The sequence below is a fragment of the Phaethon aethereus genome (genome assembly GCF_964289735.1).
Source record: "Phaethon aethereus genome assembly, chromosome: 3".
Lineage (NCBI taxonomy): Eukaryota > Metazoa > Chordata > Aves > Phaethontiformes > Phaethontidae > Phaethon > Phaethon aethereus.
In genome coordinates this window covers 108,951,833-108,965,465 of record NC_138576.1, presented here as the reverse complement: position 1 = coordinate 108,965,465, position 13,633 = coordinate 108,951,833, and the positions used below count along the sequence as shown (strand labels likewise).

The 13,633-nt window shown below is 37.7% G+C and overlaps 1 protein-coding gene across 1 annotated transcript in view; it reads right to left on the bottom strand.

Annotated features, from left to right (window-relative positions):
• The window catches only part of DISP1 (dispatched RND transporter family member 1), a gene marked incomplete at its 3' end in the record, with an annotated part of 35,151 nt that overhangs the window by 14,123 nt on the left and 7,395 nt on the right, over positions 1-13,633 (bottom strand). Inside the window, exon 2 of the mRNA XM_081997220.1 lies at positions 1,911-1,940. Coding sequence (XP_081853346.1) covers positions 1,911-1,940 — 30 coding nt within the window. The remainder of the gene's footprint in view (positions 1-1,910; positions 1,941-13,633) is intronic.

Below are 13,633 nucleotides of genomic sequence, written 5' to 3'. Positions count from 1 at the left end.
TAATAAATTATTTTTGTTAAATAGGCAGAAAAGTATGAGAAAAGAAAACGAAACACAGAAATCATCTTAATAATTTTTCTCACAGTATACACTTGAATTCATAGAGTTTATGTTTCAAGGGCAACATTGTCTAATCTTGGGAGCACTGAGAGTACAGAAAGTTCCATAAAGTTTAAAAGGCATTAGAAAAAAAAATGAAACACTATGAATCATTCTGTACCAATTGTCTCTGTACACGCTAAATATTGATCAAGAAGGTCTATACTCTTATTTCCTCCTTAACATGCAACGGAAGATGAAAGTTGATAGCAGAGTGCTCTCTTTACATATTTATATTGTCTTAAAAAATTATGGTTCTTTTTCGTTTTCAGGGCAACTCATGATCTAATCACAACTCAATTACTGGCTCCACAGAAATTTTCTGTCCCATGGCTAGAGAAGGGAGGTATTGCCCAGCTCCTCACCCCAGCAACAGCTTCCCAGTTTTCCAACTGTAAAATCAACAGCAGTGAGCAAGCTTATTGCTGACTTTCCGTAGCATGTGGAAATAGGTATGGTCAGGGGTCTAAGTACAGCTTTAAGGAGCAAGGAAGTCCAAAGCGCTGGGCGTATCTCAATTTCCCATTAGGTAAATGTGGAATAATTCTTACATTCTCACACAAGAGGTTAATTAGCAAAAGCTTGAAAAGCAATCTGAAGTGCAAGTTTTTATTAAAGTGAATCACAAAGGGGCAGCTTGCCAAATGACCAATTGTACAAAGTAGAAGTGAAGGGAAGTAAATGACTTAATAGAATTTTCCTATTTATAGGACTAAGTGTTTTCATAAACACCAAGCTAGATTGACTGGCTATTATAGGCATTTGCTCTGAAGTCATAAAAATGATACCCAAAAGTTTTATTTTCCAATTCATCACTAGTGCCAGGTTTACCGCTTTGACACGTAAAAAAAAAACACTTCCATTCTCACTTGAGCAGCTCTTAAAATGGTTAAATTCTTCAGTCACCAGCTCTAAAAGAAACGGTGTCCTAGGTGAAGTGTTTAACAAGTTAATAAGCCATGTACAGCAAGCAGTGCTTGTTTACACCTGCAAATTTGTCCTGTTTCTTGTATCACATACTGAAATTCAGATAAGCAAAGCTGCCCTGGGCTAGAAGATCACAAAGGACTAAGCAAGCTATGTTTTAATTTTATTTATCTGAGCATCATTTGCTGCTGCTGAGGGCTCTGTCTCCAACCAAGTTGCCTAGAGCCAGCCCCGATCCCAACCCACCATAAGTGGCTAAACAGATGGCAGTTATTTTATTTTTCACCCGTTAAAAAGCCACTAAAAGAGTTTAGTTACTTTTTATTCTCTCTGTGAAAAGCAAGCCACTGCCCTCACTTAGATTCTATGTAAATGACCACTTGCCTGAAAATGCTGTAAAAATATCTGACAAGGAACACTGAAATCTGCACAGATTTTAAAATTCTGGCCCCGTGTTTATGGAGAGACTACTCGTCTCTCCATGAACAGAGCACGTGGCTTTGGCCACTTTCCATGGTCTATCCCATTCCTGCTCCCCCAGGATTCACAGGTGTGTGATTAGGGATGTTAAAGAGCATGTCCCTGGCTCCCTCCTTCAGTGTTTACTTAGAGACCCACTGCAGATCAATTCTTCTAAAGGTCGTTTCAACTTGCTGAGGCTATCTGCCTCCACAATCTCCCGTGGCAATTTCAGAAATTCACCACCTACTGCGTAAAAAAAACAACCTTTTTTTTTTTTTAAAATCTGTTTTAATTTGATTGCCTACTATTTTCCTTGAACATCCCTTACTCTTGCATTGTGTCGGGAATAAAAGCTTTGCCATCACCTCATCTAGTGCCTTTATGATTCTGCAAACCTCACATGTGACAGTATCAGACCTTACCTTTTTGGTAACTTGAATGGTCTGGCTGGCCTGGAAGGACAGAAAAAGAGAGTAATTGAAAATATATGAAATATACATACATGTGCCAATTTGTTTAATTCTTCCCATACATGGATAAGCAAATAAATAGCAAAAATCAACTATTTAGAATATGAATAATTTTAAAAGGCATACAATCATATTCAACTGAGTCTTTGCAAACAAGTCATTCAGAGAATAATTACAGCTACAAAGACAGATGGGTTTTCAAAAGTAGAATTTTGGGGATTTGGGGGATTACTCTTCATCTTCATTCATGATGTGTCTCAAGCAATACAGCACATAAATGTAATTACGATGGAATATTGCATCAAGAAATATAAAGCTTATATATTTATTTCCTCAAGAAATATAAATCCATTTCAATTTAACTGTTATAAGAAGTAAAAATTGTATAAAACAAATTTGTATCAGCTGTAATTCACTGCTGCCTGGAAACGCTCCAACCCTACAAAGCAGTAGAGCTGCTAACTGGGACATGCCCGTAGGTTGCACATAGTAGTAAAAATTGCTCCTAGCAGCCATGAGGAAGCTGGAGGAGAAAAGCATAATAACCAATCTGCAGTTGCAGCAACTCAAGGATTGAGGAAACACAGAGACAAGGATTTTCTGTTAAATCCAGCCACAAAAAGTTATGAAAAGTCATCAACCTTCTGACTGTAGTCCAAAATGCACAAATCTGACTGTTGGAGGTACTGACCATACTCAATTTTACATGTAATGCAAAAAACTTCTAGTACGACCACAAGAACAACAGACTCAGCAGCAGCTAAAAAGTACAGAAACCCAAATAAACTCATTTCTGAAATGATTTTGCAACAGTAAGTTGCCCGAGGCTGAAAAGAAGTTGTGGCAGGCTCAGGGGACTTCTTGCCATCCTATCTACAGCCTCAACCACAAAACCAACTTTTCTCAGCTAAGGCTAGACAGAAAGAAGAAAGTAGGCACTGAAGACAGAACTCACTAAACTTGAATCTGAAATTAGTAGTAACAGGACTCCGTGTTAAGAGAAATGCTTAAACAGACAAGTCTTTTTATCAACTAACTCAGCACCAACGGAGAGTGCAAACTGAATGCGTGCTTCCGCGCCTGTATGAAAACGGGGACAAAGCTACACAGGTGACAGATTTTTGTAATTGCAGCATTGACTCTTGGCTTTACAGATTAGAGAACATAAATCCACACGTGTTAAATGTTAATATGGTGATTCAAACATGTATTCCTAGCTTTTTTTGGCAAAGATTTGCATTTCTGAATGTTCAGTCACTTGTGAAAGCGAGTTCCATTCTTGTCTGTGCCATAATGCACCTCACCATGAGCAACAATACCATACAACTACTTGGCACAACCAACAGCCACCCAAGGACAACAACTAGTACAGGCTATTGTAATTCAGGTTTATACTGATTAACATATAATGACATTATATTAATATAACGACATTATATTAATATAACGACATTATATTAATATAACGACATTATATTAATATAACGACAATTCAGGTTTACATTGGCAGATAAAATTGCCTTCTGTATCCTCAGACGATCCTTACTGTGATCTCCACGACTCTACAAAGGGTTAGCCGGTTCATCCAGCGAGCCATGTCCACATCACTACACAAGCCCCCAAATACAAGGGTTTGCTCGGACAGTGAGGTACAGAGCTGCCACAGAATCATCTGTCCTCAAAAAGGTGAGACAAACATTTGTTGGGAAGGACCACCATGTAACTGATATCGTTCTGGGCGCCTTCTCGGTGTATCTTCTTGTATATTCACCCCTTCCACAGCTGTCTCAGCCTCTTCTGCATGCAAAATCTTAGTAGACGTGCACATTTTAAATCTCTCTTCAAACTTTAACCCGTCTTTCATTTATGTCTCTGTAACCATATGTCAAAACAGATTTTCTTAACAGAACATAAAATTTGCTTAGATAGAACTTTCAAAAATTAACTGAAGCTAATTTGGTTTACACAAAAGAGGTAAAAATACCAACACGACCCTTCCTCATCCTCCCCCTTTCCCATCAAACCCAAACTACATTTCCCTCTGTTTCCTCCACCTGCAAAATATATTCAGTGCTGAACAAATGATGATGATTAAGTTCTTCAAAGTTAGGGAGGGTTAAAGGTCACACCTGCTATCAAACTGTTTTGTTTCGAAAAGCATGCATTAAAAAAACCTGTGTACGCCCGGCTGAATTCCAGCAGTGTAACCAATCCCTTGCAGCTGTTGTGATGACTCTATTATATCAGTCAATAGGAAAAGTTATCCCTGAAAACTATGCCCCCAAAATTCTTTAGTTATGCTCTAAAATACAGAAATGCATGGCAAAAGCAGATATTTCCCACTTAATTAACACTGCTGTGTCTAATTTTTGAACTATTATACTTCCATTTAGCCAGTTTAAATAACGCCACTAAGCTCAAAAAAAAAAAAGTCTAGACAGGAAAAAAAAAATCCTCATCAGTTTTCATGAGAAAGAAACGGTGAATTCCATAATTGTGCTGGGACAAAAGCCAAACTGATCTGTGTATTAAATTACCTCTGTACTTAGTTCTCACAAGTTTGATAGTGGAAAGTGACAATCACAGTTGTTTGTGACGGAACTAGCACAACCAAGTTATTACATAAATTACAGTCACTGATTAAAATCTAATACATACCGTGCACCAAGGGGGAAGAAGGGAAGGGGGAAGAAAAGGACAGGCTTTATTCTACCACCATTTACTGCAAGTCTCAGCCCCTATTCAACAGATGCTTTGCTTCATCCTGTCCTTTCCTAATGGCGTAAACTGAGCACCACGCAATTAGGAACCACATAAAGGAAGGATAGCTAGAGCGGTTAAAAACCCTAAAGGTTTCTCAACATCAAACGTATTTGTTTGACCAGCATCCTTCTGTGCAACACAGTGAAACGGGGGAATGGTGTTTTTAAAAAGCATTGCAATAACATCCAGGAGTTTACTGTAGGAACTAACAAGAGCATCAGGAGGACAGATCAGGGCACCAGTTTGGACTGGACTACTACAGCTCTAATATTCACCTCTCCAGATAAATAAGCACTTACCCTCAGCATTTCCACCCATATTTTGAACAGTGAGGTAACACAAAACATTTGTACCTTTGTGTACATACCAACCTGAATAGGGGCGGTTCACATGTGTTAAAAAAATACTATTGTTTTACATTTTTCTCAATCCGAGAAAGACGACGACTAGTGCCCTCGCTTTGCGAAGGGGAACACACTGTGCCACTCGGGCACGTCCTGCCGTCGGGTTCTCAACGAAGCCAAAGGTGCCTTTCAGTTACAGCACTGAATGAGTTCTCTCATGGAAGTTAACAGGCTGGCCATGAGTATAACAGAGAGGGGAGTTTGGTCCTCGTTTCAAGAACCACAATGAAGAGCAAGCTTTTGGAAATCATAAAATCTTACTAAATCTAGTTCTATAACCTTCATGTTACCGGACCATTACGTGGCACAAAGCAATGTCTCACAAGCGTGTTCCTCAGCATGGGACCCTTCCAAATGAATTTAACACTTAATAATAAAATTATGGATGGTTTACTGTTTTTGTAGTGCATTTGTTTTATTAATCTAATGCATTTCAGGGGAATACAAACCCGAACGTGTCAGAGGACAATAAAAGTACCTAGATATACCACGATATTCTTTTGCGATCTTTTTCTTCACAAACCTCAGTTGTGAGAAAGGTATCAATTTAAGTAACCACCTTTGCCTCACACCACGAGGAAGCAATGCTAGCTGCTTCCTCAGCAGGTGCAAGAAACCCTGCAGAAGGTAGCCATGAAATCAAAAATTAGCAAAATGGGCTGTGTTTTGAAGCATATTTTGAAGAGTTTTTTCTACCTGTCGTGGAGCAACCAGCATTTAAAAAAAGTCTTAGCATCTATCAATAACCTAAAAGGTTGAAAGAGATATTAGTATGATTTTGAACAGGAACATTGCTGCCTACATTGATAATAACTGGTTTTTTAATACCAACTAAAAAGCATCAATACATTCCAAAACATACGTTTGTACTAACTTATCCAAACAATACCTTTCTAAAACATTTTAAAGTCCTATTATAATTCTGGATATTGCCCCGGCTAAACATCTGATTTCTGATTTATTTCAGGCCACTTAGATGCAATTAATCTCTGTTTCACAGTGTGCAGATGTAGAGATCAGAGCTGAGATGCAGAAGGGCTTTTCCCCTTTTTTCCTTGAAGGAACAACAAAACAGTTAGACTTTGAGCTAAAATTAATGCCTGTGGGGCTACCACCCTGGCGTGGGGCACAGAGGCAGTGCCTGGGATTGTCACGCCCCTTCTAAGGTGTAAGGAAACAACAAAGAGCATCACGGATAAATCCCAAACTGCCAGTACGGGTGCTTCTCCTCTGTTTCGTTCCTGGGAGAGAGCGGCTAAGGGAAGCAGAAAGCTGCGCTCCCGGCAGCAATATCCAGCTGATTCTGGTGCTTTGCTGTAGCAAAGGCAGCTTCCAGCCTTGGCTGAAAGGTACCACCTCCCAGCTGGAACCGGCACTCGCCGAGGAAGCATCGCTCTTCTTCAGACCATCGCCTGCCACCAAGCTGTTCATTACGAACCCCCAGCTGAATGGAGTAGAAGCGTTGCAGAAAGACGCACCAGTCTGTGCCACCACTCTTCCTACTTCACCGCAGAAACTGGTCTCAGATGAACAAGTACTGACTTCTGATAAATGACTTCAGCAAATCCGGCAAGTCCCCCATGCCCGGGGACGTCTGAATACGAACAGTGACAGCCAACGCTAATTTCAAGGCTCAAACCCAGGCGCGAGTGTAGCACAGAAATGGTCAGAATGACAGAAACTTGACAGATTAGGAAACGCCCTATTTTCCAAACAATCGTTCAGAGAAAACTAATTGGTCAAGAGGCTGGTCTCCTTCATTTTGGTGCTGAATGGCACAGAATTTTGAAAATAAGTGTATAGCTTATGGCTTTTTTTCACAAAGTAGTTGTTCCAGGGCTGTAAATGATCACTAATAGTACTGCAGACAGCAGCAGCAGGAGCAATCACACAACTGCTCCAGCAGAACGGGATCCAGAATAAATGAAAATTGTAGACATTGCGGTAGATCTGTAACACCTTCAGTTTCTGGCAGTATGGACAGACACTGACTGCTTCACATGATATTAATTCTACTTCCTCATGTGGGTATTCATAAAAAGGATGCATTATTTCTCTTGATACAAATAACATCACATCCATAAAAGTGCATAGCGTATTTGTGATACAGTGTACTCTTCGGGGCACAAACTATATCTTCTTTCTGAAGCACGTTGTAAACTACAGGTGTCTAAACACAGCAATACCAAAAAATTAATCATTAAAAAGCCAATAGCAGAAAAGCTAATTTTGCACTCTTGCCTTTTGCTTAAAGATTCACTTGAGTAAAAAATGTTAAGTTACAATAAATAGCTGAACTTACTGGAAAAAAAAAAAACACCTCCAAACAACAACATAAAGACTCCCCTGTCCAAGGATTATGAGGTGTTTAACCTCAATCCTTTAGTTTGCCAGAGGGAAGCTATTCCCTTTGTTGGTAGATCTGGTTACAAGAAGCGATAAAACATAGCTTTTTGTCATTATTACACTCAAGGATAAGCTAAATCCCTGCAGGATAGAATGAAATATGCATCATATCGTACACCTTCCATTAGAACATAAAATACAAACTAAATCCCAGCAGAGGAAGAAAATCCTTGTGTTTTCAGAACGTTATTGACCCATGAGAACAACGTGAATTGCTCTTAAATACCAAGCTAGCTCTTGCTGCTATATCAAATGCAACACCTACGTGCTTTATCATTTTAACAATCACTACAATCACTCAGGCAACAAATCCAACAGATTAAGTTGCCAAAAAACTTTCTACAAGCCGCCCAATTTAGTTTTTTGCTATGATGTGTAGAGCTTTCCTTGATTCTAATAATGAACTCTATCTAGATGTTTTTTACATATGTAGTGTTTATTGTATTTGTCTGCACTTAGCTTTACTTATTTACATCTATAAAGGAAGAACAGGACAACCCACAGCAGAAGGATGTTGTAAGGATGACATTCAGTTTTCTGAAAAGTTGCTTTTTTTAAGGTTTTACCGGAAGCAAGAAAAACACAAAGAATTTTCTTGTTCTCTCCCACATCAAATGTCAAGGAACAATCTAAAAGGATTTTATTTTTTTATCTCTAGATTATCAGGGTGAGATGATCTGAAACTAACTGCTATTTCATCCCATTAAAAACTGTGAAATCTCAATGTTGCAGCTTTGCTTAACCTTATACTTATGAATTATTTCCGCTAAGACTATTCTTATGCATGAAATTAAGCAAAATGAAAGTCTTCGTAGTAGTTATTTGGTGTTTCTATTATAGATGTCAATTCACATGTTTATAGTTGAGATACCAAGCTTTATACAGGTTCTTGTCTGCTCTTCCTGTATTCTTAGCTACCTCTTTGGTTCCAGATGAGGATCTGCTCTATGTTCACAGCAAGTATGAGCAAATACAATTGCTTTCCTTCCAGAAGGGCAATGTTAAGGAAGGTGTTAACAACAATAAAATCAGTGTCTCAGTGATTCTTGCTCTACCTGATTTAAATTTAGCATAAAAGTGTATGCCTTATTGACCTACTGCACACTGGGTAAAACAAGATTCCTTAAACATCAGTGGCAAACCCTATACACTTAACTAAGCCAAGGTTTTGCTCAGTTCCTTTCTGCTATGAAATCAATATTAAACGTTATTAACCTACTTGGAAAAAGGATCAGGTAGTTTTGACATCCCCCAATCACAAACATCTGGCTCACGCCAACATAGGCAGGAAAATATGTTTCCATCAAGTCAACAGAGATGGGAAAAGACCAATGCAATAATATTGACATCCTATACATATATCTATATATATTAATTTGGAAGTTATTTTGATAAGTTTAGTATCCCAATACGATTCATTATATGCTAAAATTAAAACTTCTATTAATTTATAGCATACAGATTACTTGAAACTGAAATGCTCCTATAAACATCTTCAAGGTTTGGGGTTTGGTTCCCCCTTGCCTTTTCCTCACTTCTCCATATAGATAGTATACATGCAGGTGCCCAGGATTTACTTATAGACTCTTCAGTTTACAGTTCCTTAGAACCTCGTTTTTGCAATGCTGACTTTTAATGCCTTCCCTCTTTCATCTTCAACAACTGACTAAATATTATCAACTGCTAGGAGAGCTGTCTCTTTTCCTTAATAGCATCTGCTTGGTTCACTTGTCTTGAACAGGAAGTAAATCAGCTTCTCTGTAGGAAAATCTGACAGCATATGAAGGAGCCAAGTAATATACACCATAAAAATATTTTTCTTATAGTCTTCTTTCCCTAAACTTAGCTCTAATGAGTGTAGCCACTCTTAAACACAGTTCTCAAACTGTCAATAAGAAAACTGCCATCAAACATAGTTAAACAGGATTGCCCCAGCTTTAAATGGCAAAGTTTATACATAACTTAAAGTATATGCTTCTTCAAAATGTTTAATTGAAGATATATATATATATTCCTTTAACTTCTGAAGCACTAAGGGCAGGACACATGTAGTACTGCTTGGCAAGTTAAACAGAAGTTCTGAACTATTCAAGACAATAAAAAAGGCTTAGTAAAATACCACCATGAATCATTATTTGAAAACAAGCCAACAGCTAATTTGGAGCAGACTAATATTATTTCAAGATCCTTCACAAGTCTAAAACCATTAGTCTTTCTTCTTTTCTCGGTAATTACAGTGAAATTAATAGATATGTTCTGGGATTTAAATGATGACTAGAGTGGTTTTCAGCATTTTTACTGGCAAAAAGTTCCTCCCTTAGAAATATTTTATTTCAAAGCTGTTTTTATTACACTTCCCAGTTGAATGGAGCAATGCAAGGTCATGGTCACACCTTGTCTTTCTCTGACAGACAGGAAATTAACATGACCCAAGAAATCACAACATACACACAAGAAAAACTCCATCCCATGATACCAAAGAGAATGAAAGAGATGTACAAGAACACCTATTTTTATCAAGTTATTTCTCCACGAAGGCTGAAATCCATGTTCTTATAGACATTAATGATTGACATTAAGCATATGTAAGTTTGACTTTGGAGTAGGAAGACTTCAGACTGTCATATATCACACTTCAGCTAGTATATACTTCAGCCTTCCTTCCTGTGCAGATGCAAGAATTTGTAAGTCATCAGGGGTTCAGTTTTGCTCTCAGAAAGCTTCCTTTGACCAGAGAGCATTTTTGAAGATAAGACTACAAGCCCTTACAGTTTCTCCAAATTGTTAGACTGACTATGGGGACAAGAGACAGTTTTTTATCTTTCTACATATTTAATCCCTTGCAGCAAATGAAAGCACTGTTACTTAAGCAATTTTGTTCTAAATTTAGCAAAGTATTTCACTTCGAACATACACTTCAGCATTGAGCTGCTGTTCCAATGTCTGTGAATTTAGTCACTTAGAATGTCATTTTAAAATGATACAAAACAAGTGTATATTCAACACAATTAAAAGATTTACAAGAATTTACTAGGTAATTACACAAAGAAGGCGCTTTAGCTTATGCTGACATAGATGAAAAACTATACATACATAATGCAACATCACCTTTTGTACCTCCGAGATTAAATTTCTTTTGTCTGTTCAGTGCGAAGCAAACAAAAACTGGAGTATTTACTGAACATTTAAAGGTTTTCAGTATTGTAGCTAAGATCCCCCAAAAGCACTGGAAGATTAAACAGACTATAAAACAAATTCAATATAATCAAAACTGTTCAGCAAAAAGTTAGCAAAAGTTCATCCACTTGACTGAATGAACTAAACATCCTACACACTGGAAATGTAACACAAGAATTTTGTGGAAAGACGTCCCATCAGCATCAAAGAAAATACTGGAAAAGAAGGAGAATCAATATACGTAAGCTTTTCTAGTCCAGCACATTCATCTATTTAGTATTTTATTTTAAAAAATACCCCACAACTAATTTACAAAGAGAGGGCCAGGCTTTCTGAAACGTGATCAGGATTTCCACCTGTAACTTCCCTTACCTGTACTGATCTCTCAGTGGTACCATCTCCTTTCTATTTTGCATTGATAGTCAAGGCTTTAAGAGATTTCTTTATTCAGCAGATATCCTGGGCAGAAATCTCATAGCAATCTGAGTGTAGCAAAATTAATGCCAAAGTCAGGGACCCTCTGTATTTCCCTCTTGCAATGTGCTTGGGTTTTTTTGTTTTGTTTTACTGTTCAAGCACCACTGACTACTTAAAAGCATGCACATCAATTATTACTTACTAGGAGATGAAGACAACATTGAAATATCATCAGAGAGGAAGGACAAGTGATTTTGGAAGAAGCTCAAGACGAAAATAATTACGGCAACTTACAAAGAGCTTTTCAAAGTCAATGTTCCTCATTCTGCACTTTCCCCCCACATAAGGAAGACTGAAAATTTTTAAGAAGTAGGAATACCGAAATCTTTCAAATCCCATCTCTTTAAGAGTGCTGAAAATCAGGTCACTGATTTAGTTTAGCCTTTTGCTCTCTGTTGTCTCGTGCTGTCTTGTTTCACACTTGAACCTGATCACAAGCTACTATTAAATTAAAAGTGGATGAGAACAACTATACACAATCAAAGCATTCCAACAAACTGCCGTCATTTTGGCTTTTCTGCCACGTGATTTTTTTTTTTTCCTAAATAGGTGTACACAAATGCTCAGTTTTAAAAGTCATCTCAAAAAACACACTGATGAGTCCTTTTCAAGAATGAACACAGCTGACGCTGTGGTTTTCCACTCAATTTAGTACAAAAGAAAGGGCTCATGTTTTTTACCATTTCCCTCACATTATCAGCTTTATGCCTTCTGAAGACTGCAGTTCGAAGTCCCAGCAGATTGCTAGTTAAGTACTAGCTCTTCTGTTGTTCAAGGAAAGGTGAGGGATACAGGGCACGGGAAATTCATCTTCAAGCACACACAGAACCTGGAGTCTGTAAGTGGCAGAGACAAAAGGTCAAAATACGGCCAGGGTGGTACTCAGCTGCACTCAGACCAGAGCGGGAACCTTCCAAGTCTCTCTTTCCTAATGCAAAAATGCTTGCTTCAAAGCAATCTGGAGTCTAGACAAATACTATTGCTTAATTAGTACAATTAAAAGCCTGCAAAAATCCCTTGGATTGCCTAATGAATGAGATTTTTTTTTTTTAAAAAAGTGCATTTACTATTTTTCTAGGCATGTTATTTTTAATTTGGTCAGCCATTGAATTATAAATGGCATTTTTTATTTGAATTCCTGTCTCTGTGTGTCAGCCCTTTGCTTTCAGCTCTGTGCAAGACTAATAGAAAGTGCAACATGTTTGCACAGCCACCAATGCACAATAATTATCATGCAAAGAGTAAATGAATTAATAAAACCAGAATAAACCTCTTAAGGTATCACACTCAGGAATAATGTAAGACTAAAAGTAAAAAATGAGTAAAATGAGCAAAAATGAGACAGCACAGCTCAAATTATTGACTGCCATGAAAAACTATTTCCAAGAAAGAAAAAGAACCAGTTCATTTGTTTGGTCACAGGGAGAGCTCTTCCTCCACACATGCACAACAGAGAATCCCACATTTGGGCTCAGATTCAGAAGGATGCACAAGAATGCTACACAGTCCCTTTCCGTTCCTCAACTGCATTAAAATCCCCAAGTATGCCACCAGGCTGTTAACGCTGCGACATGAAAGGCAGCATGGAGTTTGTGGTTCCCATGTGCCTCCAGCCTCTTCGTTCTGGGAAAGCACTGGATAAAGAATTCCTATTTTAGCATGGAATAAATGGCTTAAATGAGAATAGAGCCAGAATTTGTATTTTTTCCATACAAATTAGCAACACACAGGAACTCCTGATCTACAGCACAAATCAAGATATTTGCAAGGCTGAATGAACTGATGGTAGCAGCTTTGGCTTTGCAGTTGCTAAAGGTTGACAAAAAGTTGCAGAAACAACCCTCAAAAATTTGGCCTAAAGGATTATTTTTAAAGAGGTCTATTTTTAATCTTCCGAGGGGAAGGGAATAAGTCTGTTATTAATCTATAACACAGGATATGTATTTTGTACAAAAGACTTTAGTACACATTTCATATAAAAAGGGAAAACAAAAGTATCTTTTAATCCATCAAATACAGCAGAAGCTAGCAATCTTCAAAACGGAAAATGTTTTAGATAGGTGGAAAATACTTAAAAACACTCCATGCAGGAGTTCTTGTGAACAGTTCATGTTGCTGAAATGAGAGTATTTGAAAATATTGTATATACATGTATACATATAATCAGCTCTGCAAGCCACACAGAATGCAGTAGATAACAATTATGCTTTTCCTGGAATCAAGCAGGGAGCTGTTTCATAACAAAGTCTTGTTATTAAGATTGGTATTTGGCAAACACTCCCTCGCTTTTTCAAAAAACAAGAGCTTTTTATTTCTTTCTCCTTCTAATCTTTATACCAAGTAACTAGAAGGAAAATATAAAATGAGTAAGAGGCAGCTATGATGTTCCATCCTCACTTCACAGCTTTTTAATTTTTATAGATCTCCTTTTTAAAGGATTAATTACAG